The sequence below is a fragment of the Protobothrops mucrosquamatus genome, unplaced genomic scaffold (assembly GCF_001527695.2).
Source record: "Protobothrops mucrosquamatus isolate PMUCROS unplaced genomic scaffold, P.Mucros_1.0 scaffold77, whole genome shotgun sequence".
NCBI lineage: Eukaryota > Metazoa > Chordata > Lepidosauria > Squamata > Viperidae > Protobothrops > Protobothrops mucrosquamatus.
Genome location: NW_015386454.1, coordinates 461,391 through 486,922, shown reverse-complemented (window position 1 = coordinate 486,922; position 25,532 = coordinate 461,391). Strand labels below are relative to the sequence as shown.

Sequence of the window (25,532 nt, the reverse complement as noted above, 5' to 3'; positions counted from 1 at the left end):
CCCCCGCCGCCGCCGCCGCCGCTGACTCGAGTATAAGCCGAGGGGGGCATTTTTCAGCCCCAAAAATGGGCTGAAAAACTCGGCTTATACTCGAGTATATACGGTAAGTGTGTAGTAGTGTTATATACTAAGACAATTTTGTTTGGAAGATCATTTAAAAGTACCAGAGAAGATCAGAAGGGGGGAAAGAAACCCCTATATGTTCATTTGGAGTCTTTGTTTTTCCTGGTTCTCTCTCCAAAATCTGAACCATTACACCAGGGGTCTTCAAACTTGGCCCTTTTATGACGCGGACTTCAACTCCCAGAATTCCTCAGCCAGACACGCTGGCTGAGGAATTTTGGGAGTTGAAGTCCACAAGTCATAAAAGAGCCAAGTTTGAAGACCTCTGCATTACAACAACTACCATGTGGTGGGATGAAGTATGACAGGTAATAGTCTCCTCAGAAGCTTGTTTTGTTGGTTTCTTCCATCCCAGATCCACCCCAGATTGTTATTACTTTCTGCTCTTGGGTAGAATCCTAGTATTATATTTCTTTTAAATAAGTCTTAAACGTACCATGTAAACTGATCCCTTTTCCCTGTAGAAGGACAAAGCTGACATGAATTTAAATAACTAAATAAATAATACTATCAACTAAAGCTGGCAAAGTAGCACACTTAGCTATCAGCACCACATGCTTCCACACTATCAATTTTAGAAGCATCTTTAGGCTAAAAATTGTATTTTTCAGAAACTGTAATTTTGTCCAATTATAAATGAATCATTGATCAGATTAATTAAATTCCTACTGTGCTTTTCAATGAAAATAATTCTGGGATACAAAATATTCTGCTTCTTCTAGTTCAACGATAAGCTTGTGGGGTCACCACAGTAATTCTAAGTAAACACTTATGGTTTTAGTTTGCTGTGAACTGAGTCAAAACATAAACTACAATAGCATTTTGAAAGTTAGGTTATCTCTTACCTATTTACTAAGTCTACTTTGTTGTGTACTTCAATAATGGATTCAAGTAGATGATTTGGAATATTAAGATTCTGGAGAACTGATAATACAGTTTTCTTCTGGAGGTTGGTTTCCGGATGGCTAATGTCTCTCACATGAACAATTAAATCCTAGCAGCAAATAACACACAAATATTACTCAGTTATTTCATGGGAGAAAATAAAAGCTAGATTTTCTGCAGGCATTACAATACAAGCTTCAAAACTGAAACTAAACAATACCAGAGAAGTGTTAGATGGCTGATATTTAGCATGAATGCTACAAGAAATACCATAAAGTAAAAAGAAATTGTATGGTAAAATTAAATGTTTACTTCAATTTGCCCCAACCCAAACTCACAATTGATGCCAATCAATGAATCCAACATTATTCAAAAGATGTGCTGACAGGTTTCTTACATATATCTACTACCATAGTAACCTAATTGAGGCCAAAATTAGGAAGTTGTTCAGTATTTGTTTTTTGTTAGTCCCAATATACAAACAATCCTCTCATAGTTATTATTTGCATTAGACTAACTAGTAAGGTGTGGTTCAAAGTCAGTTCAAGACAGTATCATGAAGCATTCTATGCTATCTATGTCTAAAGCAGGGGTATCAAACTGCTGGCCCGTGGGCCAGATGCATCATGCCGAAACTGCACCCACCCCATTACCTGTCAAGCCCCATTACCGGCAATGGAAAAAAAGTTGCAATACGAATTTGACATCCCGGTCTAAAAAGAATGATGAACATGATAATTCAGCCTAAATATGTCAATCACTGGATGAAGGCCTTTTCACTGAAAGTTATGGACCATAATCTGCCAAACTGCTCCAGTTTATGTTATAGTTATTTTTCAACTTTCCAGTCAAGGGCTGAGGGATAGTGATTGTTCCAAATTGGCTTCTGTGACTAAACTAAGAATAGAAACTGGGTCTTCTCTCTCCAAGTCCAGCTTCTTAACCATGGCATCATGCCAACCCTCAGGAAGTCAATTATTAGCTACAAAAGTGTGTAGTTTAAACTGATAAAACTGTACTGCAATTCTAGCTTTTCCTATAGGTGTTTGAATAAAAGGTTGAATTCCTTACAGCAACCATACATTATAGAAGGACTGGTATGGCTGCATGAGTCAGAAAGGTAGTTTAAATTAAAGATACTTACTGTCTTTCAAAAGCCCATATTCAGTTCTGCCAAATAATCTTTTACTACTGTTTGTATTATGTACTGGTTTTCTTTCCATTTTCATCTTAAATTAGAAATGGACCTGTTATTCTTTTTTGAATCAATAAAATGAATGAATGAACAAGGAAATATATAACTGCTGTGGTACTTACTGAGCAAGCTACATCTTCTAATGTAGCTGAAAATGAGTCAAGAAGATTGTGGGGCAACTGAGAGAGAAATCCAATGGTATCAATGTATAGAACAGTCAATCGAGATGGCAGGTAGCCAGCATGAGCTGTAATGTCCAATGTGGCAAAAAGTTGATCTCGAGGCTCTAACTTTGCATCCCCTGTGAGGGCCTTGATTAGAGTGGTTTTCCCTAACATAAAGACAGAAGTGATATAAATTGAACAGTTTGCTTCATGTAATCTTTTGCTAAGAGAGATAAATAATGACAATCATAGAAAATTATTACTGAATGCATATATAGTACATCACTCTCTCGTTTCAAGACATACGTTATTTACTTGAAAATGGGGAAATTCCCTCCCAATTTAAAACCTAATTTTTCCTGTACTCTTCTAGATGGAAATGACAGCAAAAGCTACAGCTACAATTTAGAATGTTCATGCCAATTTTTTCAATCAGGAAATTCCCCATCTTATTTTACACAAATTTAAACATTGTTATACAAGGGCATATACATGTTTATGTGAATATCTAGCATGATGATCCTTACCACAATTAGTATAGCCCATTACTGAAACAATTGGAAATTCACATCTCTTGCGTTGTTTTCTGAGTAAGCCTCTATTTTTTTTAAGCTTCCTTAGAGCCTTCCGAATTTTAATTTCTTTTTCTTTTAAGAGGCGAAGCTGAATTTCCATGAAGGTTTCGCCTGTCAAAAATATAGTAATAGAATATTAAGTTTGCTGAATTTTTATTTTTATACCTAATACAGTATAAAAATAAATAATGCAGTAATCATTTGGCACCAATATTTTGGTGCCATTGGTAGCCTGTAATATTTACATTAATCAGAGTAAATGAGCATATGAAATATTAAGTTGTTTTGCAGCAATTCTGCCAATAATAGTTCTGCCAATAATGAAAATAAACATTCTCAAAATCTCAAAAATTATATATTTCTAAAATTTTACACTTTTATTGAAATTCTATCTTATAAATTTTGATTATTAAAATTGAATGTATATTATGGAAATTGGGAATTTTAGAAGGAGTCAAGAACTCAAAGGCTGATAGAATATAATGGTATCTTGGTACTCAATTGTTTTGAAACTCACTGAATTTGGTACTCAAGGCATTTTGACACAAAATTTTTGTTTTGGTATTCATCATTTGTTTGGTACTCAATGTACAAGTTAGAACTTGTTAGTTGCCTTATGACTCACTACATTATTCCTTATGGGAAAAATTATTTGGTACTCATTGTGCTCCTGGAATCAATTAATGAGTGTCAACAGACCACTGTACAATATCATAGAAGATATACATCATATTCCTTAAGGCCAGTTATGCCCTTATCAATGTATCATAGCTATAGCAATCTCTAAACACTAAGGCATTTTTAAAATCAATAATCTATGGAAAGAGTAAAACATATTTTTTATTCCTGTTTGGAATTGTCTGTGGAGAATCCACAGAATCAGATCCAAGCAAATATTTTAATATAGGTTTGCCTAACAGTATAAGAAGAGTTCCATATAAATACATAGTACATGGAAATGACTTCATTTGGAATTGTTTTTTTACGACCATACATGTAGATAGCCAAATACTACAGGATTGAGATATTTTCTTTTCCAATTTATTCATACTACCTGATCCCATAATGTATCTTGAGCCACCTCTCTGTTGATCTAATTGAGCAACGTCATTTCTCACATTGGCTCTGGGAAAAGACAGAAGGAATATTTTAAGCCTTTGAATGGTTCTACTAGTCTATTGAAGGTTTATAATACAGTGATAATACAGACAGTCCTTGAATTACATCTACGACTGAGACCAGAAAATTTGTTGCAAATTGGTATGGCCATTAAGTGAGGTGTCTGATAAATACAACCAATTTTACATTTTTTGACATGATCATTAAGCAAATCACCATCAACATTAAGTGATACATCAAATGATATTAATTTGCAACATTCCTTGTCAGTTTACCTACTGCTTTCACTTGTTGGAAACTCAGTGAGAAGATGGAACCTAGTACCCAAATACTCAAATTATGATGTGACCGCAGAGGTGATGCAATGGTCATAACTTTGAAGATGGGTCATAAGTCACTTTTTTCAACACCAATGTAATTCCAACCATTGTTAAATTAATGGTTGTAATTTGAAGACCATTTGAAGTCCCAACTCGGCTAATATATATATTAAACTCAACTGATTTCAATGAATATAGATTTTCAAACATTCCTAAAGATTTTGCTGCACAAATTGTGGTAAATAAGGGCCTTGTTGCTATTACAATTATCCTATTGATTTCCTATATTTTAATTCAAAGCTTGTTAATTATAAGGCATTTGGAATCCTTGGAAGTACAGCACAGCATCATTTAAGCCAAAGTAATATACAAGCAAATACTATTTAATGCTGGTATATAAAGTAATACATACAGTAAATAATACAATTCTGGTTATGTAACTCTAGTTATTATTAACAATATATATATATTGCAGCCAGTTGACATTCATAGTAAATTAAAATAAATTTGGAATAAAATCTATTTTTGGAGAACACTGACATTCAAATGATGCTTTCGATGTGAGAAATATATTGAGAACTAGTCCAGAAACTGATGTTCTAAGTCAGTGATGGCGAACTTTTTAGAGACTGAGTGCCCAAAAACTGGACCCGCCCCTGCTATGCCCACCCCTCCGCCCCTGCCCCCCCAGCCACCTACCATCTCCATGGCCCGCCGCAGATTGCCCAGGCAGCCCAGCAGCTCAATGGCAGCCACGCCCTCCGTCCGCACCCTACAGCATCATCTGTATGTGATGGGGCACGAGGGCGGAGTCTTGTCCCCGCTGCCCGTCTGCCATATCCTTGGCTGCGCTGCTCTGTGCGGGCCGCGCTTGGGGGCGAATCTCCTCCGGGGGGCTGTTGGTGACGAGGGGGTCGTGGGGGGAGGCAGGGCTGGGGCGACGGCGCGGGTGCCCACAGAGAGGGCTCTGAGTGCTGCCTCTGGCACGCATGCCATAGGTTCGCCATCACTGTTCTAAGTTATTTCAGGATTTCCAAAAGATCTCTATCTCTCTCATACATATACAGCTTCAAACAGAAAGCCACAGCATAAAGCAAAATATTATGTAGTGTAAGGTTTTCCACTCAGCCTCGCAAACCTCTCTGCACTACTCAGAAATTTCAAAGAGTCAAAAGAAACTCCTGAGCCGAGGTCTTCTCCTTCTTATCAACCTCAGAGCCTGGCTCTGAGCCTGGGCTAACCACAGGGAGGGAAACCCCCCCCCCAGCCTTCACTAACATTCTCTTCTCCCCAGCCAACATCCACCACGTCTCCTTCTTACCAACTTTGCTATAACTGTCTATAAACAAATCAGGCTGAACCTTTGTCTGCAATTCTATCACTTCATATTCTAATCAAATTCAACTGTCATGGTTCCGACTAATAAAACACTTCAAAGAACTTCCAGGCATTGTTTTATCCTAAAATCCTTTATTATCAGTGTAACAGACTGACGGCACATCATGGGTGTATGCCAGAATCTGATTTTCTCTTGCTTGCGTCTAACTTTTCTTGCTAAACCCCTCCCTTATTTTGCAGTCATAAGTCAATTAGCCCGGAGGGCAAAGATTCACTTCCGTTCCTTTTCCCGGGCTTTCCTTATAAATCTCCTCCCTTTCTCTGTCATCTGAATTAACTCTAAAAATACCAGACAGTTCTGTATATTTTGTCAAAGCAATAATATCCTATATTAACAGCGTTGACATCCGGCCCCCCTTACAAAAAGGACAGATCCTGTAATGTAAACAAAAGCTTATGTTAATGACTAGTTTTCGGTTTGTTGGGGTATTTCGCAAGAAACCTTTTGACGAGCCTGTCAGCTTTCACCTCACTGGATTTCACCCAGGTGGCTTCAGACAACGTGTATCCCTTCCATTGTACTAGGTACTGCAATTTCCCTTTAAAAATTCTAGGGTCAAGAATACGTTTCACTTCATAGTGGGTCTGTCCCGCAACTACGAGGGGCCCAGGTGCCTTCTTCGGGGGAAGTCTTAAAGTGGAGCCCCAATAAGGTTTCAACAAGCTGCAATGGAAGACTGGGTGAATTCTCCCTAAAAGATTCTACGGTGACCGGATTGATGATCCTTACTATGGGGAAAGGCCCCAAGAATTTTGGTCCCAATTTCTTGCTGGGCAATTTGAGGCGTAAATATTTAGTTGACAAATAAACCTTTTCCCCAACTTGGAATGTTCTTTGGGGAGCCCTCTTTCTATCAGCCTGCTTTTTATAGGTTTCAAAAGTTTTTTTTAAAGCAGTTTTCGTGTTTCTCCAAACTTCTTCCCACCCCCTCACCCATTGGTCAAGTGTCTGGGAAGCGGAGGGCACCTAAGGGTATTCAGGTATTGGGCTGAACTCTTTTCCTGTGGCCACTCTGAAAGGCGTGTAGCCGGTACTGCTGTGCGCAGAATTATTGTACGCCACCTCCGCAAAAGGGAGGAGGTCAGTCCAGTTCATCTGCTGGTAAGAAACGTAGCATCTAAGATATTGCTCCACCATTTTGTTAGCGGATTCTGCAGCCCCATTGGTGGCCGGATGAAAAGCAGATAATAAACCTTGAGATGATCCAATTAATTTAAGAAAACTCCTCCAAACCTTCGCTGTGAACTGCACCCCCCCCTGTCCGAAATTATTCGCTTAGGGGCGCCATGCAGCCAGTAGATATGTTTCAGGAACAATTTGGTCAGTCGTTGTGCAGATGGGAGTCCTTTGCAGGCGATGAAATGAGCCTGCTTCGAGAACAGGTCTATCACAGTCCAGATGACAGTATTTCCTCTACTTTCAGGTAGGTCTACTATAAAGTCCATAGCTATTTCTTCCCAGGGTTGAGAAGGGTCTGCCACCGGCTGCAGTAACCCGGGGGTTTTCCCTGGGATTCTTTTCATTGTGGCACATACAGTACAACTTTTTACATAGTTTTCCACATCCCATTTCAGCCCCGGCCACCAAAATTGCCAGCGGGTGAGGTGTAGGGTTTTCAAATATCCAAAGTGTCCAGCCTGTTTTACATCATGGCTGTGTTTGAGAGCATTAAGACAGAGGGCTTCTGGCAAATATAGTTTCCCCACTTTGTAAGCCAAGCCATCCCTGCATGTTAGGGAGGTTTGATTATCTTTGAACCATTGATCGGTGAGGAGCTCTCATTTTATTTTCTTTACCCCAGGGTCATCAGGATTGGGGACCCTGCGAGGCATATGTTGAGCGGCAGTTTGTGGATTGGGGATAATTGCCTCGTTAACCTCCTCTCGTTCGCTTTTGTATTGGGGTAACCGGGATAGCACATTAGCTAGGAAGTTTTTTCCTCCTGGTATGTAGTTTAGAGTGAAGTTGAAGCAGTTAAAGTACTGTGCCCACCGCACTTGCTTTGGGGACAATTTGCGGGGAGTTTTCAGTGCTTCTAGATTTTTGTGATCTGTCCATACTTCAAATGGCACCTTGCTCCCTTCTAGATAGTGTCGCCAGTTTAATAGCGCCCACCTAATCGCGAAGGCCTCTTTCTCCCAGATTGCCCATCTCTGCTCGCTTTCAGTAAATTTCTTAGAAGTGTAGGCGCAGGGTTGCAGGGCCCCACTTTTGTTCTTTTGCAGTAATACAGCTCCAACTGCCACATCGCTGGCATCGGCTTGAATCACAAAGGGCTCCCCTGGGCAGGGGTGCTTTAGGACCGGTTCAGCAGCAAATAGTCTCTTTAACTTCTCAAAAGCTGCTTGACAGCCCATCGTCCATGCTAGTGGTTGGCCCGGTCGTGGCTTCCCTCCTCCTTTGCCTGTTTTGAGTAGTTCTGTAAGGGGTAGGGCAATCTCGACAAAAGAGAGGATGAATTGACGATAAAAGTTGGCAAAGCCCAGAAAGCTCTGGAGCTGTTTGCGAGTCTTTGGGGGCTGCCATTTGATTATAGCTTTCACCTTGGCTGGATCCATTTCAATACCCTCGTTGGAAATTCTGTAGCCAAGATAATCTAATCAGGTCTGGTGAAATTCACATTTTGACAATTTGGCATAAAGCTTGGCATTCAATAGTTTCTTTAACACTTCTCTCACCAGCTTTATGTGATCAGTCATATTCGTGCTGTATATCAGGATATCATCAAGAGACACCAAAACCCCTTTGTACAAGTGATCATGTAGGACCTCATTAATCAACTGCATAAATACGGCTGGGGCCCCCTGTAGTCCAAATGGCATGACTTTGAACTGATAGCTCCCCATAGGACAGTTGAAGGCAGTTTTCCACTCGTCTCCCTCTTTATTCTCACCCGGTAATATGCCTCTCTCAGGTCTAATTTAGTGAAGACACTCCCCTTAGCCAGATGGGTTAATAAGTCCTTTAGGAGGGGGAGGGGGTATTTAACTCACAGCGTTGAGACCCTTATAGTCTATGCAGAGATGAAGAGACCCATCTTTTTTCTCTTTGAACAACACAGGGGCTCCCACGGTAGATTTGGCCCGTTCGATGACCCCCCTCGCTAGGTTTTTGTTCATGTATCGCTGCATCTCCTCCATTTCGAGGGGGGACATAGCATACATTCTCGGCCATGAGAGTTTGGCTCCTGGTACCAGTTCGATGGAGCAGTCATTGGGTCTGTGAGGGGGTAGGGCATCACATTCTTTTTCACTAAATGCCTCCGCCAGGTCCCGGTATTCATTGGGGATGAGTGGTTCGCCTGGCGGCGGTGAGGCAGCCATGTGCACTTGCTCATTGGGTGGCCTAAGGTGTCCCGCAACATCGGTTGAATCAGTGGGAGGTTTAGGTCCTATAGGTAGTCTCACAGTTCTCATTCCTTTCTCCCACCAGATAAACAGCTTCCATTTGTCCAACCAGGCTAGCCCTAGGATCACAGTCTCAGTCATTTTTGGAGCCACTAGGAAGCGAATAAACTCCCAGTGCGCACCTATTTCTAGGCGTAAGGGCTCAGTTAATTGTGTGACAAGAGTCCCTCCCATCAGGGAGCCATCGGCTTGCTCAAACTTCACAGGTTTGGAAAGCTGTTTTGTCCGTATGCCCATTTTTTCATGGCAAATGACAGACTAATAATGCAGCAGGTGCATCCAGAATCAGTGCATTTAAGTCCATTTGTGCCCCAAACTTAGGGATTATAAGTTTGACGGCCAGTGAAAAAGGCGGGATTTGTCGACTCACCATAGGGTCGTTCTCTCCTTCGTCGTCGCTGTCAAAGGAGGGTAGAGCAGGGGCGGGTCCACCTGGAGTCCCGGCATCCTCTTGTGTGGGGGTGTAATCTGGGTAACAGGTTCTTGCATGACCCGGTTGGATTTTTCTCTCGTTAGCCCTTGGGCAGGTTTCCTTCTTGCCGCTGGTTCCGGTCTGCTCTGCAGTTGGGGGTAGGGGACCGGACAGTTTGCTGCTCGATGTCCCTTCTGTCTGCACTGGAAACACTTAATTGACGGGCCTGCAGGTGGCCTGGGTCTTTCAGCCATTGCAGTAGTCGGAGGGTTTCGTGGGGATGATTGTTGTTCGGGTTGCTCTGGCTGCTGCTCAGATTCAGGTGGGGGAGACTTCTTATAGCGGGTGAGCTGAATGTCTAGCTTCACCGTTGCCTGGTACCATTCTCGCAGCTGATCAGGTACTGCTCGATAGATGCAGGCCTGAGAGAGGTGATCGTCTAATCCCTCAATGAAGTGATGGATTAGGGACTGCTCTGGCCACCCCTCTATTCGACCTGCTATCTTACGAAACTCTCGCACATACTCCAGGGCAGGCCTGCCGGCTTGTTTTATTTTGTGGATTTGTTCTCCTGCTTTAAGAGCAATAGATGGGTCCTCAAATCTTTCTCTCAGCCCTAGGAGGAAAAGGTGGGGGTCCTCCAATTCGGGGGCTTGCTCATTGTATAAATTGTTCAGCCATTCGGACACTTCTCCCTCTAGACTGGACGCAATCACATCCACCATGGCCCCCGGGTCTGGGTAGAGATAGGCCCAGCAATTCAAATGAGAACGCACTTGGTTGAGGAAAAAAACCCAGCTTCTCTGGGTCCCCATCGAAGGTTGCTCTGAAAAGTGGTGCAATTATAGGCTGTTGGGGCCCCCACGGTGGCTGTTGCTGCTGGCCCCATCTTGGCTGCAGATTTATGCCCAGGGGTTGCACGTTTGGGGGCTGTGGCCAATCTCCTTGCTGCTGGCCCCATTCTGGCTGCAGATCTCCTGGATTCTGTACCACCCCAAGCTGTTGGAAGGCCTCTATTAGCTGTGGCAAGTTCAGAAGTAGTGGAACATCTGCCTGCTGGGTTTGCCAGTCTCCCCATTGCTGCAGAGGGCTCAAACTTGGATTCCCTCTCTCTTCAGGGCTGGAGTCCCTGGCAGGGGAAGACAGGGTCTGAAAGGCTTTCTGATTTACAATAGAGGGGCTGCAAGCTTCCCTCTGCAGGAGTGGATTTCTGTCTCTCTCCTCTGGGGTTTGAAATATTTCCAATAGCTCACCCAGGCTTTGAGTGGCAGTTTGTCCATTCTCCGTCCACGACCTGCATTTGTCTGCCAAAATTCATCTTCCCACAGCATGCTGTCTGTTACTTCCCCCTCTGGGATATCAGCAGCTGTTGGGCTGTATTCAACAAACTCCCATTTATCATAATAGATTGTCCTCCTCCTGAACTCTGTTACTCTCACTCTAGCCTAGGAGAAAGAGGTGGAGGGTAATACATCCCCAGTTGTTTGAAAAAGTTTTAGATTCTGGCATGATGTCATGGTTCCGACTAATGAAACACTTCAAAGAACTTCCAGGCATTGTTTTATCCTAAAATCCTTTATTATCAGTGTTAGAGATTGACGGCACATCATGGGTGTATGCCAGAATCTGATTTTCTCTTGCTTGCGTCTAACTTTTCTTGCTAAACCCCTCCCTTATTTTGCAGTCATAAGTCACATCTTCCAATTAGCCCGGAGGGCAAAGATTCACTTTCGTTCCTTTTCCCGGGCTTTCATTATAAATCTCCTCCCTTTCTCTGTGGTCTGAATTAACTCTAAAAATACCAGACAGTTTTGTATATTTTGTCAAAGCAATAATATCCTATATTAACAGCGTTGACATTAACATTCATAAAGAGACAAAAACTTATTTTTCAGTGCGACTTCACAAAAGAAAAAAAACTTAATGAGGGACTCTGAGTTATATATGTATCTGTGTAAAAACTGAAACAAGAGCATCAAACGTTTTTTTTTTTTACAAATCTAAGCAAAACAATTCAGAGTCATTTTCCTTTGGTTGATAATGGATTAACTAGCATTTTTGTTTCAGTGTGTTCCAATGCCAAGTTCTCACTTAGTTACAATTTTTGCTCAACAAGAGTTCTTTGTTCGTCATTGTTATCTCTATTGTCTCTCCCTCCCGAGTAACATCTTATGAGTTCACTTTCCCCCTTTCCTCCCCTTCTTTCCGTTCTTTGAAGCCAGAGTTAAGCAGCGAAAGAGAAAAAAGTTTTAAAATGATCACCCAAACCTCCCCCCTTCTCCTTTTCAGTCTCTCACACTTCCAAAGCAAGAAGAAAGAAAAAAAATATAGCAAGCTGGTAAAGAAGAAGGCTGAACATTTTTTTTTTAAAAAAACAACTGCACAAGGATTTCGGCCCCTTTTGAATTTCTCTCACTTCATTCTTTCAACAAAATAATTTTCTCTTTTTCACATACATTCTCTCCATGAATTTCTCACAACAAAAACAACAAAACCTGCAATTTATTGTTTCTTCCACAGCCTGGGGCTGGGGGCTTGAGGGCTAACACACCCACATTTACATATCAGTAGATTAACTCATTCACTTCCATTCTAACTGCTTGCATAAACAATTTCACATACAGATATTTCATTTCATATTTTCTCCAGGCAAACCATTTATTTTTAAATAAGGCCTTTTTGTTTGTTGTTATCAGAGAGGGTTTTGACCCTCTTCCAAGTCTTGGAATTAAGACAGAACAACTCAGACAGACATATATACACAGATACTATTAAGACAACATTTTTTAGGCATGTGGCTTGTCCTGCAAGAAGTGAGAAAAATCATGAGGTGATTCCAACCAAATATGTGATTTTTATAGGGCCCTCTAACCATCTCTTACTTTTCTCACCATTCCAAGTCCAAGCTTAATGTTCTGGATGGCCAAAAATGTAAAAAAACCCCATATCAACACAAAGCACCACCAGATGCCATCTGACCGGGTTAAACTTAACAGCCACTTGAGGTTTCAAAACATCCCAATTTTTCAAAAAACATTACAAAGGAGTACATTTTGGCTTAATTTCCTTCTTTAAATTACTCTGACGATTCCCCATTCCTGTATTACAAGGTAGTTTCTCGGCCGCTCCTCTTAAAGGCTGGTCGAGGTGATCAACCCCTAACTTATTCCAGGATTACAGAAACTTTTCTACTCACTAAGGCACCTGTTGTAATTTCTCCCGCCAGTGAAATATGAAACCTCATTGAATTCAGGCGTTTGGGTTCCTCGGACACGGATCCTACTGCTGCTGCCGAAGTGCAAATGTGTTCCAGGCCAAACACCTAGGAGCGCTCTAAGACTCACGGTTCAGTCACTGTCGGTTTTGTCCTGCCGAGAATCGAAGGCTCACCGGGACCTTAACAAGGGTCTCTGGTCATGGGGGCCTTTGTGGCCTCTGGCCTATCGAGCCCCATGTTTAGGGTGCCAGGTTATAAGGTTTTCCACTCAGCCTCACAAACTTCTCTGCGCTACTCAGAAATTTCAAAGAGCCAAAAGAAATTCCTGAGCCGAGGTTTCAGCAAGAAAACAACTTTACTTTGGCCAAGACAGAGTTGGGTAACCTTCTCCATCTTTGTAGATGCTTAGAGGGACAAAGGCACACCCAGTAGAGATTTCTTCTACATTTTATACTTTTTCAAAACAAAGAGATCCAAGTCTCTGTACCAGGAGCAAGGAAGCACAGAAAAACAAATTCCAGGATGATGACTCATATACATCAATCCAAGCTAACTCACCTTCCCTCTCCCTATCTCCCAGACCACTGAACCCCACCTTGCTCCTTTCATGTAAGCAATCTCCTATATATTTGACATGAAACACTTGCTTCTATCTATAAGGCTGCTTGCATATAAGAAAATTTATATAAAATAGCTACAAACTAACACCACTAATATCAAGCTTAAGCATAATAAAATCATAAGCACAATATGATATTATAGTTCTACTGAAAAGAGTAGAACTATAATAATCAGGTTTCCATGTTTGAACTAAATTTCCTTATGTGAAACATTGTACAAATGTATAGACATGTAATCTAATGCAAGTAGGCTATGTATTATGTATTATTTTAATTATTACCTGAAAATATATTTTCCATCTCGTTGATATTAATATTACTTTCACTACTTTGTGTACCTTAGAAGTGGGAGTTCAGCCAAAGCTATCTGGAGTTTTGCCTCCTTTGTTTGAGCGTTACATCGGAAAATATGAAGGACAACGGTGTATCTGTCAAAAACTTTCACGCCCCAGGCATTTTCAAGTTCTTTCTATACAAATATAATATAAATGGAAATTTTAAATATTTCTGGAAATTTACTTGTATTCAAGCCTCTCTCTAGCTTATAATGAATGAAAGCCAAAGTGCATCAAGTGGGGATAATTCATTGTATATCATCATCATCATCATACACTTCACTCTAACCGCAAAGAAACATTTGGGTGCTTAGTTACCCCTTTTCATAAGCGCAGTATCAGATGGTAAAAAGTTAAAAAGAACACAGAAAAGTAAAATATGCCAAACTAGATCAAATAATTATAGATGCAAAGCTAAATAAAATATTTATTTACATACATGAATGTCTCCTCCTATTCTAGGCATTTGACAATAAAATATGAACCTATTGAGCATAACATTTAAAATATATTCAATAAATACAAATACATCATGTAACCTCTGAGTTAGACAAAATAATATTTTCTATTGTATTTCCCTCTCCAACCTCAAGGGCCACTGGAAAACTATGGTCTTGGCAGTCTTCCAAACTGGTAACAAGAAAGAGGCCATCTGAACCTTGTGGGGAAACTATTCTAAAGAAAATATTGCTACTGAGGAGATCTGTTTACACACTCTTCCAGAAGGTACACCATGGAGGATTTTAATCAGCCAGGCATTGATGGAAGAAAAGCTGTGCCATACAGAGCCTTTCTAGGAAATTCCTGACTTGTCTTGCAGACAGCTTTTCTTTTGGATGAAGGAAATGCTGGTGGAGCAAGATGTAAGAGGATCTGCTGCCTTTGACGTGATAACAACAGAAAGCTGTAGGATTTTTTCCCCTTGGTTGATTTAAATTGTTATTATATTTGACTTGGCAGAAAATAGTACCAGGATGAAATCTGCTCTCTCTATTGGTAATCTCAATCATGGGAGTAATATAAATACTTGAACCAAAACCTCTAAACTTCCAAAATCTTAAGTAAGCTTCCTTAATAGCTTGCTTAAGCATTTATAGATGCTGGCTCACAAGTTATCTGAAATCAGCACTCTTAAATGAGAATTAGAATGTAACCAACCACAAAAACTAACTAGTGCTGATTTCAATGTTATTATCCTGTTTATTTCACTATAAGCAGAAAACATGAGCCATGTTATGGTTGGCATTTGGCATCAATAGTGATCAGGCAGGTTGTTATAAAGATGATGCTATCCAGTCAATCATATTGATTCTTGACAATTCTATGGACCAGGCCTCTTCACATTTTCCAATCTTGTATGGCTTCTTTCAGTTGCTTAATGCTATGGCTGGTGTCAAAATTACTGGAATCATGCACACCATATTTGTATAAAAATTGCAAAGAGTTGAATTAAAAGAATAGATATTTTCAAACTAAAATGTACTTACTTTAGTTACAGGAGAGAGCATTTCTACATTTACGAAGACAGATGATAAAAAAGGCAATCTTTTTATTTTTTCTAAAAGGAAATGATTAAGATAATTATATTTGGAAAGTAAAACTCTAATTATTTTTGTTTTTAGGAAGTGAAATAATATTGAAACACTACAATTATTCAGTCAGAATCATGTTTCAAATATTTATGAATCAAATCTCTGGTAGCTTAAGCAAGGTATAGCATCACTCACGTTAAAAAAAATAAGATATACAATCTGCACTATTTCTAATTTATCTGAAATTAAAGACATTTAAAATATGACAATCTACTGTATTTTCATTGCAAACAAGGATTTGGCTCAAGTTTCATACAAATAGAAATATTCATAGGAACTTAATTATAAGCATTACAGGTACATTAAAAAAAACAGTGAATTTGGCCTCAGAACCCTGCATTAAGAAAAGTTTTAAGATACATTCTTACCAGTTAGAAGTTGAAAATTTCCTTTGTGAAAGATAAATTTCTTGTCAGGAATTTGTATAGGCAGAATAATTTTATCTATCACAGTCCAGTTTTGAAGAGTATTTATTAGAGCAACAGCTTCAGCTAGCTGCAATTCAGCTATAATATTGGGGAAAAAATTAATTGTAACGATAATCACACATCACATACTTCTAACATTATCTGAACTGCATTAAAATGGATGTAATGATACTTTGGAATATTTCTTTGAAATTAAAGGGAAGTACTACAGCAATACAGAATTTCATTAGCAGGCTTTCCGTATATCAATAACACAACCTTCAGTAAAATGTCAATGCATTCAAGTTTGAATACATTAAATAATAAAACACAAATTGGATCAAACAGTGGTTCTCTATCTTTTCCTTCATAAGCACTCTAACAGCAACAAAGATTTCTAAGAACCACCATATAAACCAGTTTGGCAATATGGCATATGATTCCCCAAGATGATGCCCATGGAACACTAACATTCAATAAAAATGGCTACATTTAAAAAAATTAAATAGCTGAAATCACAAATCACCAATTTTCATGAATGTTTGATGTTCCTGTTTAGAATCTTATAATAGTAGCAAAAAATAAAAATCCCAAATCTTTTAAAATATGATATTTCAATATTTTGCCCCCTTTTTAAAAATATGCATATTTAGGCACCAATGCTAACCACCTGTAGTAATCTTTAAAAATAAATATTGTTTTGAAATGACAAAGTGTATTTATTTTTGGCCTGTCCTTTGTAGAGTAGCTGAGAATGAACACATTTGGATTTGATTAATGTTAAAAAATAGCTTCTGCTTTATCCATTTTGAAGAATTTGGGACAAAAGAAACTATGTCCTTTCCCCAAAGACCATCAAGTATGATTAAAGTGCAAATTTAATATGATAATTAAATCACAACAGGAGAATTATGATAACTAGATTTTACTTAAATGTTAACATAAATGAAAGCTTCTTTGATATCCTTTTTCAGTATTGAGAGATCAATATCAATCTACTGCAAAAATTGTGAATGATCACTAGAAAGTATACTGTCTTTTAGGCATCCTCTGGATTTCTGCATCTCAGAGTGCATAGTCCTACTTTTGGTGTTCCTTGAAATTGCCTCATTTTCTAAACCAGAGGTACAAAAAACCTATAATATGCATAAAAACACTGCAAATAGTAACATCATCTTTCCAGTACTGGAAATATTATGCATGCAACTTTAGAAAAAACCCTCATTATGAGAAAAGCTGCAACTTTTACTAAAAAACGTTCTGACTGAAAGCTTGTGCTGACCAATTGGCCCCCATCTTTAATAAATCACTAGAGATGTGCTATGTTCCTTCTTGCTTCAAATGCTCTACTATCATCCCAATGCCAAAGAAACTCTCCATGAAAGAACTGAATGACTACAGACTGGTTGCTCTGACATCTGTAGTTATTAAAACTTTTGAAAGATTAGTGCTGGCCCACCTGAAAACCATCACGGATCCACAGTTAGACCCCCCTGGAATTTGCCTACCAAGCAAATAGATCGGCAGATACCTGTACAATTAGCACAGGGTCCCCCTAGGGCTGTGTGCTCTCGCCACTTCTCTCTCTATACCAATGACTGCATCTCAAAAGATCCCTCTATTAAAGTACTGAAGTTTGGAGATGATACAACAGTGATTGGTCTCGTTCAAGACAAAGACAAATCCGAGGTTGGTGCGGCCAGAACAATCTTGAACTGAACACATTCAAAACTGTAGAAATGATAGTAGATGTTAGGAGAAACCCTACTATTCTACCACCTCTTACAATACTAGACAACACAGTATCAACAGTAGAGACCTTCAAGTTTCTAGGTTCTATATTAATATCTCAAGATTTAAAATGGACACCTAACATCAAAATTGTCATCAAAAAAAGCACAACAAAGTATGTTCTTCCTGCACCAACTTAGAAAGCTCAGACTGCCCAAGGAGCTGCTGATAAGTTCTACAAAGGAATTATTGAGTCTGTCATTTGCACCTCTATAACTGTCTGGTTTAGAACTGGAACCAAACAAGACTGACACAAACTTCAACGGATAGTTAGAACTGCAGAAAAAACAATTGCTACCAGCCTGCCTTCCATTGAGGACCTGTATACTGCACGAGCAAGAAAGAGGGCTGTGAAAATGTCTACAGACCCCTCACATCCTGGACATAAATTGTTTTAACTTTTTCCCTCAAGGTCACGCTATAGGGCATTGCACACCAAAACGACTAGACACAATGAGTTTCCCCCCTCATGCCGTCACTCTGCTAAAGAACTAATTCCTACAGTACTGTCAAACTACTTAGCAAAGCTGTATTACTAGTATTTTCTTCATCTTTCCTATTACCTATCCTTATCTTATGACTATAACTTTGATTGTATCTTACAATTTATATTGTTTTATTTAGTATCCTAGTATGATTGTTTGCTTAGCTAGTATCCTATGACTATCACTAAGTGTTGCAACTTATGATTTATGATGTGTTATATTTTATGATTTATGATGAATGTATTTTTATGTTGATTATGATCATGATTTATCACTGTTGCTTTTATGTACACTGAGAGCTTATGCAATGGAGATAAATTCCTTGTGTGTCCAACCACACTTGGCCAATACAGAATCCCATCCTATCCTATCCTATCTGCAGTTTATGAAATCCCTTAGTAGCGGGCTCTAGCTTCTGAGACGTTCTCAGCATTTGCACAGCATCCTAATGCACCAAGCGCGGTTCATGCACGCAGCCAGACTGAGATGCATTTCGGTTGGCCACTCTATGCAGTCACGGCGACAAACTTGATCACACCTGTGGTCAACTTCGGCTTGTCTGGTCCCCATTTCACAGCCGGGTGTACAATGAACACTCTTTGGGTCTCCAACGTGATAAACGGTAATCTCGACTCCTCCAACAGCTTCTCTTCTACGACCAGATCATCGTCGTCGTCGTCGTCGTCGTTAACGAGGTCCCCCTCCTCGTTGTCTTCCGTCCCCCAGGAAAACAGCGTCCCAGCCCCACTCTTTCTTGGAGAAGGTCCATTGCCGGATGTCGGCTGGCGATAATTGGCAGCAGAGTTATGCCAAAGCCTAACGGGATTACGCCACAGACAGCAAGCTGGCAGTAGACGAACCTCTGGGCGTAATTTCTGAACCAAGCATTGCAATTGCCGCCACCGGGAACCCATAACAACCATTACGTGCAACACTCATAACATTCCCCAAGAGGCTCTACCTCAGTTTCGAACAAGATCTGTACGGAACGGAAGTGCCTTCTTTGTTGACCCCACCGGTTGGTGCAGCACGCCTAGAAACCCCGCCCCTCTCCGCCCTTCTTCCCCTCCCGGCGAAAGAAAAAAACAACAACCGAGGGGCGGGGTTTGAAAAAAGCCTCTTCCTTCCAGATAACGAGCCGATAATTTCTTCCGGGCGGCTGTCACATTCATTTTTCATTGGGTGGTTCGAGGCACGTGAAGGGAGAACTACTGGAGGAGGGCGGGAGTTGGCCCTAGCTCTGAGCCCGGGGTTGAATCAGCGGCAGGAAAGCGACTACCCAGACTGACGCTCTGGGACCGCCCTGCTTCGTTCTGGTCCGAATCGGGTCCTTTTCTGGACCGGCGCAGCCCGCTGGGTAGGGGGCGCGCGCGGGTCCCTGTCCGGGCGCAGGGCTGGGCTTGGGGTGAGGTGAACCGGCCGTGGACCGAGCTTTGCTTCTCCCAGAGGTTGATTCCCGCGGGCGTCCCGTCCCCTTCAGCTTTCCTCCCTCGGTGTCTATCTGTAGTTGTTTCGGCACCCTCCTTTACACTGGCTTTAATATCTCGTAATGGTATAGGGCAGGGGTAGGCAACCTTGGCTCTTTTATGACTCGTGGACTTCAACTCTCAGAATTCTGGGAGTTGAAGTCCACGAGTCATAAAAGAGTCAAGGTTGCCTACTCCTGGTATAGGGTCTCCTGCTTGGACTAGAAGACTTCAAGGGCCCTTCCGGCTCTATTCTGATTGATTTATAGCCCCCCTTCTCTCTCAGATGATGGTCCCCCCCCTTCAAGCCTTTTTCTCTTGCAACCCAAAAACTTCCATGGCTGAGGCTTTGTTTATTTCCCGTTCACGGTCTTATCCCCCACCTGTGAGTTCTTTGCGCTCAAAGCTTAAAGCTGTCGATAGCGTCTTTGTAATTTGGGAGATTTTTTTTTTGCATCCGACTTTATTTGACAGGGCAGGGTAGACGCCCTGTATATTGCTGCCATATTTGTATGTTTGTCTTTTATTTGATTTCCATTTATTGTAATATGAAATGTCTCCTTTCTTGCACTGTGCACTATACTTTGTACAGCTTTGCACGCAGTTAAGGACGTTATTTTCATGTTATACAGTTTTATATGTTCTATTGCATCATAACGAAGTAATGACCTAAACTTCAGAGGAAAGGAGGTACAGAAAGAGCTTCCTATCTGTCAGATCTTAGAATACTGTATAGTGTACAATCCATGTTATCTATGTCATGTCACCACATAAAGAATTTTACATCATTTCTACACTCCCCCTATCTTAGAACGGAAAATTTCTCTATTTTTATGGTGTGTGCCCTATATGGCATAGTTTCTATATTTATAATCATCTAAAATGCCAAATGCAAAGGTTCGGTTGGGAATTCAGTTCCCAATAGAGGGTTGACATCTGGTTACCTGTATTTTGATGATTCACAATATCGATGAAATTGGTAACAAGGCACCTCCTGGTTGTAACTGTAACTGTGTGTAAGAATATTTCATCAAGAACAAGTTGTTAGGATGATCGTGATAAGAGATTTCTAATAGATATTCACTTAAGACAGAGGAAAAAAACCATTCAGACCAACATTCTGCAGATTTAGTTTTCCTTTCTGAGAGTATGATATCCAGTGATATCCTAATTCTAAACCACTTGGAAGCATATTTTAGCTATTGGTGGTACTAACAGTTGTTATATTGGTTATATTGGTTCTCTCTGAGTGTTGAGACATTCTGAAAATACTTTACCATTAAGAATAGTACATTCAGTGAAGGTATGTTTTCTTTGTCCTGAACATATTATCAAAATAAATGATCAAAATAAAATGAAAGGTAGAGGAATAAAAACTTTTGTTCGTACCATTAGTCTTCTTTTTCCCAAAACTCCAAATATTTTAGACTTTATTCATATGGGAGGTGTTGGATGGTTAGCTTCCTTAGATATAATAAACATATATACATATACATAAAATAATATGAAAAGCGTTCCAACTCTTATTTGGTCATTGTTTCCTAAATATTGGCCACATTTATATAGGGTGGAATGGAATATAATATTCCAAATATTGCTGTAGATTTATATACCATATTGATATGGCTTATGTTCTAGATTTAATCCTTTTCTAGTTCTAAATATTGTTTTATAACAATATTTAACATGAATTTCCTTTTTATTCTGGAGAATACAAAAACTAATTTAGGTAATTTATTCCTTGACTAGTTTATTAGCAAAGCATACCTTGGTTTTTTATTTTTCCATCATTTTTTAACTTGGCAAAAAAACCTGCCTTTGTATCCCTTGTACAAACTTTCCATTGTTGTAGGAAACTGTTTTTTCCTTTTATAGTTTCATTGATTGTGCCTGTTAAACACACTGGGAGGCATTCATACCTACTGGTGCCTTTCCTAAAATGTATAGCTCCTTCTGGCACAGCATCTATTATTATGGTTTTAAGTAAACTTAACAGATTTTCTTAAAAGACTTCATCTCTTAGAATCCTCATTGCAAGGTTGTTTTAATAATCCTATTTCCATTTTGAAAACCATTGTTAAATGTGATTGGATAGAACTTTTAGGACCACTTTTTATGTCACATTTTATTACACTGTTGTCATTATTTCAGTGGGGCTTACACTTCATCCCATTGTACCACTTTTAGGATATGGCAACATCCGAGTACCACCAGTCGCCTAGCAAGGTGTCAAAAACTTGATGACTAAAAAAAAAAAAAAAAGGAAAAAAGTGATAAAGTACAGGTAGTCCTCAACTTACAACAGTTTGCTTAGTGACTGTTCGAAGTTACAATGGCACTGAAAAAGTGCCCCCCATGGCACAGCCAAGCAAGACACCTGTCTGCCCGCCCGGCCGTGCTCTTCCTCCTCTCTGAGGTTTCCATTGTTGTCAGCAGTTCTTTTGAGGATTGGCAGCGGGAGTGGGGTGGGGGTGTTTGGTTTTTATTCCCCCCATCTGCTGGGTGGTTGCAGCAGGTTTTGGTCACTTCACATGACACTGTGACCATCATAAATATGAATCAGTTGCCAAGCATCTGAATGTAAATCACAAGACCCTGGGGATGCTGCAACATTCCAGCTGATCGGCGCTTCTTCTGGGCTCAGCAGAAGCGCCAGGATCAGTGCAGAGCTCCAGCTGGAGCCTGGCGCTGATCCTGGCGCTTCCACTGAGCCCTGACAGCCCTGAAGAAGCGCTGATCAGCTGGAAAGCGGCACTGATCTTGGTGATTCCACTGAGCCCTGACAGCCCTGCAGCTCCAGCCGTCTCTTGCTCAGGCTTGTGCGGTGCTGCCACCGGTTCAGCTCATTCCCCTCCCCCGCTACCACTTTTCTAGGATGGTCGCGTACCACCTGCCAGGTGCCAATGTACCACAGGTGGTACCCGTACCACTGGTTGAAAAGCCCTGATCTAGAATAGTGCTTAAAACTGTCACCTTTCCAGTTTTTTAAAGTCTCCAGATTGGTTTACCTAAAATGCTCAATATTTACATGATAATTTTGATTTTATTAATGAATTCTCAAGAAGGCTTACTTAATAAAATATGGCAGCATCAGTATTCCCCAGTACCTTAAAACTACTTATTTTGGAATACCTGTTACAAAGTCCAAACATTTTCTTCATGGTTGTCTTGACCTCTGACCTTGTAGTACATGTTAGTTAATATAGGTAGTCCTCGAGTTACGAGTGTAATGGAGCCTGCACATTCCATTCATAACTCAAAAACTTGGAGTGAATCTCCTACCTCAAACGAGATCACTCCCTTGCTCGTTAAGATGCACACGGTTTTTTAAGTGCACATGAGTATCTCAGGTTGGGGAAGGCCATGTGGGACCTAGTGATGGAACAGGCCCCCAAGGCCTCCCTGACCCACTAAGATACCTCATGCTTCCCCCTAATTCCCTGCCGCGCCGGACTCACTTACCTTGCAAAAATCCTCTCTGCTGCAGTTTCTTTCCCTTTGAGGGAGAGGAGAGTTGGCTTGGAAATGCTTTTTGCACCAACAATGGAAGCTTCTGGGTGCTGTAATATCGCATGAGTTCAAAAGAGATCATGGCCCCGAGAACCTTCCATTCTGGGGGAGAGTGTTTGCTTTGTTTGCTTTGCCTATGAGGCAAAGCATGGAATTGGAGACAGCCAGGCACAGGAACCAATGCCCGGGTGTGCTTCTTGGTCACGTGTGCTGGCCTTAGTTTGAGGGCAGGAACAAAGTCTTCAACTAAGCAGGAAGGCATCGCGGGGTGAGTCACCTTGCATCTGTCCAAGCTGCTGGTGACGGCGGCAGCCACCTGAGCAGCCACTATCTCCCCTTCGCAGCCAGCCACCCAGCCTGCCCAACCTACTCCTGGCCTGACCGGCTGTTAGGCCAAATCCTGACCACTCCTCTCCTTCTTGTCCTCCCAACTCAAGGTGCGACAGCAGCTTGAGTTTCTCTGCTCCATCCTTAAGGAAGAAACTGGAGGCGCAGAGCAGGATTGCTCTCAAGAAGATGCAGGTGCGCTCTCGCTCGTGTGCGCTGGCCTTGTTGAGATCAATCCTGCTCTGCGCCTCTGGTTTCTTCCTTTTGGATGGAGCAGAGAAACTCAAGCCACTGCCACTCAAACACTTATTATCTGAACAGAGACCTTGGGGAGATGGGGAGCGTCTTCTGTGTGTGAATGCAATGCTTGAAAATGCAGCGAATTGACTTCCGGTGGGACGGCGCGCCGATGGCGGCTCTTTTGGAGCCATCCGCTTGGGAAGGCGTCAGAGCCAGCCTGAACAGCGGACATCAGCTGTTCAGCGGCTTGGAACCTTGTGCCCCGGGCGAAGGGGTCGAGGTGAGTACTCCCGGATAGGAGTAGAGCCCCAAAAGCTCTCCCTTATCTCAGGGAGAGCGAAAATTGGGTGCTCCTCCGGAGTCNGTGGTGACTAGGGTCTAAGTGACTGAAAACAGGGACTGCCAATCCAGGAATGTATCAACTGGTGCACAATTCCTAGGTATATTTGGATTATGGACTGAAATCAGGATTTGCAGGTATTTACTGTATAATGACAACTAATTATTAAAGACATATACAATATTTAAAATTTATCAAGCCATCAAGAATTAAGATAGTTCTTGTGAACACATTGGCACACATTAAAAATGAATTTCTGATGCCCGCTCTCAAAAGAACATATATACCTATACACAGACATGCACACATACGGTATATGCATATGCTACACACACAGACACAGAATTATTGGTGTGTGTATGTACAAACACAATTATTAGTCATAGAAATAGCCAAATAATCATGCAACACTGAAAAGCTAAATCTGCAGCTGCTTTGAACCAATGAAATACTAAGATGTATTTTTGTGAACATTTGAACAGGTGATGAATTGTCAGAGGGGCAAGACAGGAGATATTTGAGAAATCTATTCATATTTTCTTGTCCTCTCTCTGATATTAATATCCATTTTGTTTCCCTTTTATAATTTATATGTAGGCTTATATTATTACTCCTTGACTCAGATGATAAAAGCTGTTAATACTTCTATAAGTCTGAAACATTTACATTATATTATTACATATAATATTACATATATTATTGTTGTTTAATACAACAAGGAAAAACAACTACTACCACTGACATCCACTTTTAAAACTATCTAAGTTGGTGGTCAACATTCTTTCTTTTGATAGAGACCTCCATAGATAGCTTGTACTGTGTGGAAAACTATTTCTTTCATCTGCCTTTAATTCCCTATTACTTGTGTGCAATGCTTCTTAATATTCATTAGAACAGTATAGAGTAATTAAAGACTGTCATCTTGGAGATTAGACAAACAGAAGAAAGAAGTTGGCCTTGAAATTCTTTTCTTTAAAAAAGGCAGGCAAGGGAGGACTTCCGGTGGGACGGTGCGCCGATGGCGGCTCTTTTGGAGCCGTCCGCTTGGGAAGGCGTCAGAGCCAGCCTGAACAGCGGACATCAGCTGTTCAGCGGCTTGGAACCTTGTGCCCCGGGCGAAGGGGTCGAGGTGAGTACTCCCGGATAGGAGTAGAGCCCCAAAAGCTCTCCCTTATCTCAGGGAGAGCGAAAATTGGGTGCTCCTCCGAAGTCCGGGAACCTCCGTCTCCCAAATGCCTTTGCTCCCTTTTTTTTGGGAGCGAAGCGAGTCGTTGCCTCCACCTCCGCGAATTATAGAGACTTGTGAGTAATAATAAGCAGACGGAATTGCCCGGGGATACTGGACTTTGATCAATCTAAGACTCTAACTCAATTTATTTACATCTTCCCTATTGAACTGGGGGGAAAAAAAAGAAAAAAAAGAGAAAAAAGATGGCTGCGGTTTGCCTTTCTTCAAAGTGAGAGTGATTTTCTTTTTTCTTTTTTTCTTTTTTAACTTTCACTTTCCGGTGGAGCTGAATGAAGAGGGAAATTGTTACCCCTTGTAACATTGATATGGAAAGTTTTAGTGATTTCTTTTTCTTTTTTTAATGAAAGAACTTTG

At 40.8% G+C, this 25,532-nt stretch overlaps 2 protein-coding genes across 2 annotated transcripts in view; one reads left to right on the top strand and one right to left on the bottom strand.

The window, feature by feature from the left end:
- Nucleotides 1–19,004, bottom strand: part of GTPBP6 (GTP binding protein 6 (putative)) — a 20,700-nt gene extending 1,696 nt beyond the window's left edge. Inside the window, exons 1-8 of the mRNA XM_015812277.1 lie at nt 18,585–19,004; nt 15,732–15,869; nt 15,259–15,329; nt 13,775–13,905; nt 3,997–4,067; nt 2,895–3,053; nt 2,326–2,534; nt 969–1,117 (exon numbers count right to left, since the gene is read on the bottom strand). Of these exons, the coding sequence (XP_015667763.1) occupies nt 969–1,117; nt 2,326–2,534; nt 2,895–3,053; nt 3,997–4,067; nt 13,775–13,905; nt 15,259–15,329; nt 15,732–15,869; nt 18,585–18,969 (1,313 nt within the window). The 5' untranslated portion in view covers nt 18,970–19,004. The remainder of the gene's footprint in view (nt 1–968; nt 1,118–2,325; nt 2,535–2,894; nt 3,054–3,996; nt 4,068–13,774; nt 13,906–15,258; nt 15,330–15,731; nt 15,870–18,584) is intronic.
- A 285-nt stretch (nt 19,005–19,289) lies between these two features.
- LOC107284250 (cohesin subunit SA-2) overlaps nt 19,290–25,532 on the top strand; it is a 109,554-nt gene continuing 103,311 nt past the window's right edge. Inside the window, exon 1 of the mRNA XM_015812276.1 lies at nt 19,290–19,403. The gene's annotated coding sequence lies outside the window, so the exon portion shown is untranslated. The remainder of the gene's footprint in view (nt 19,404–25,532) is intronic.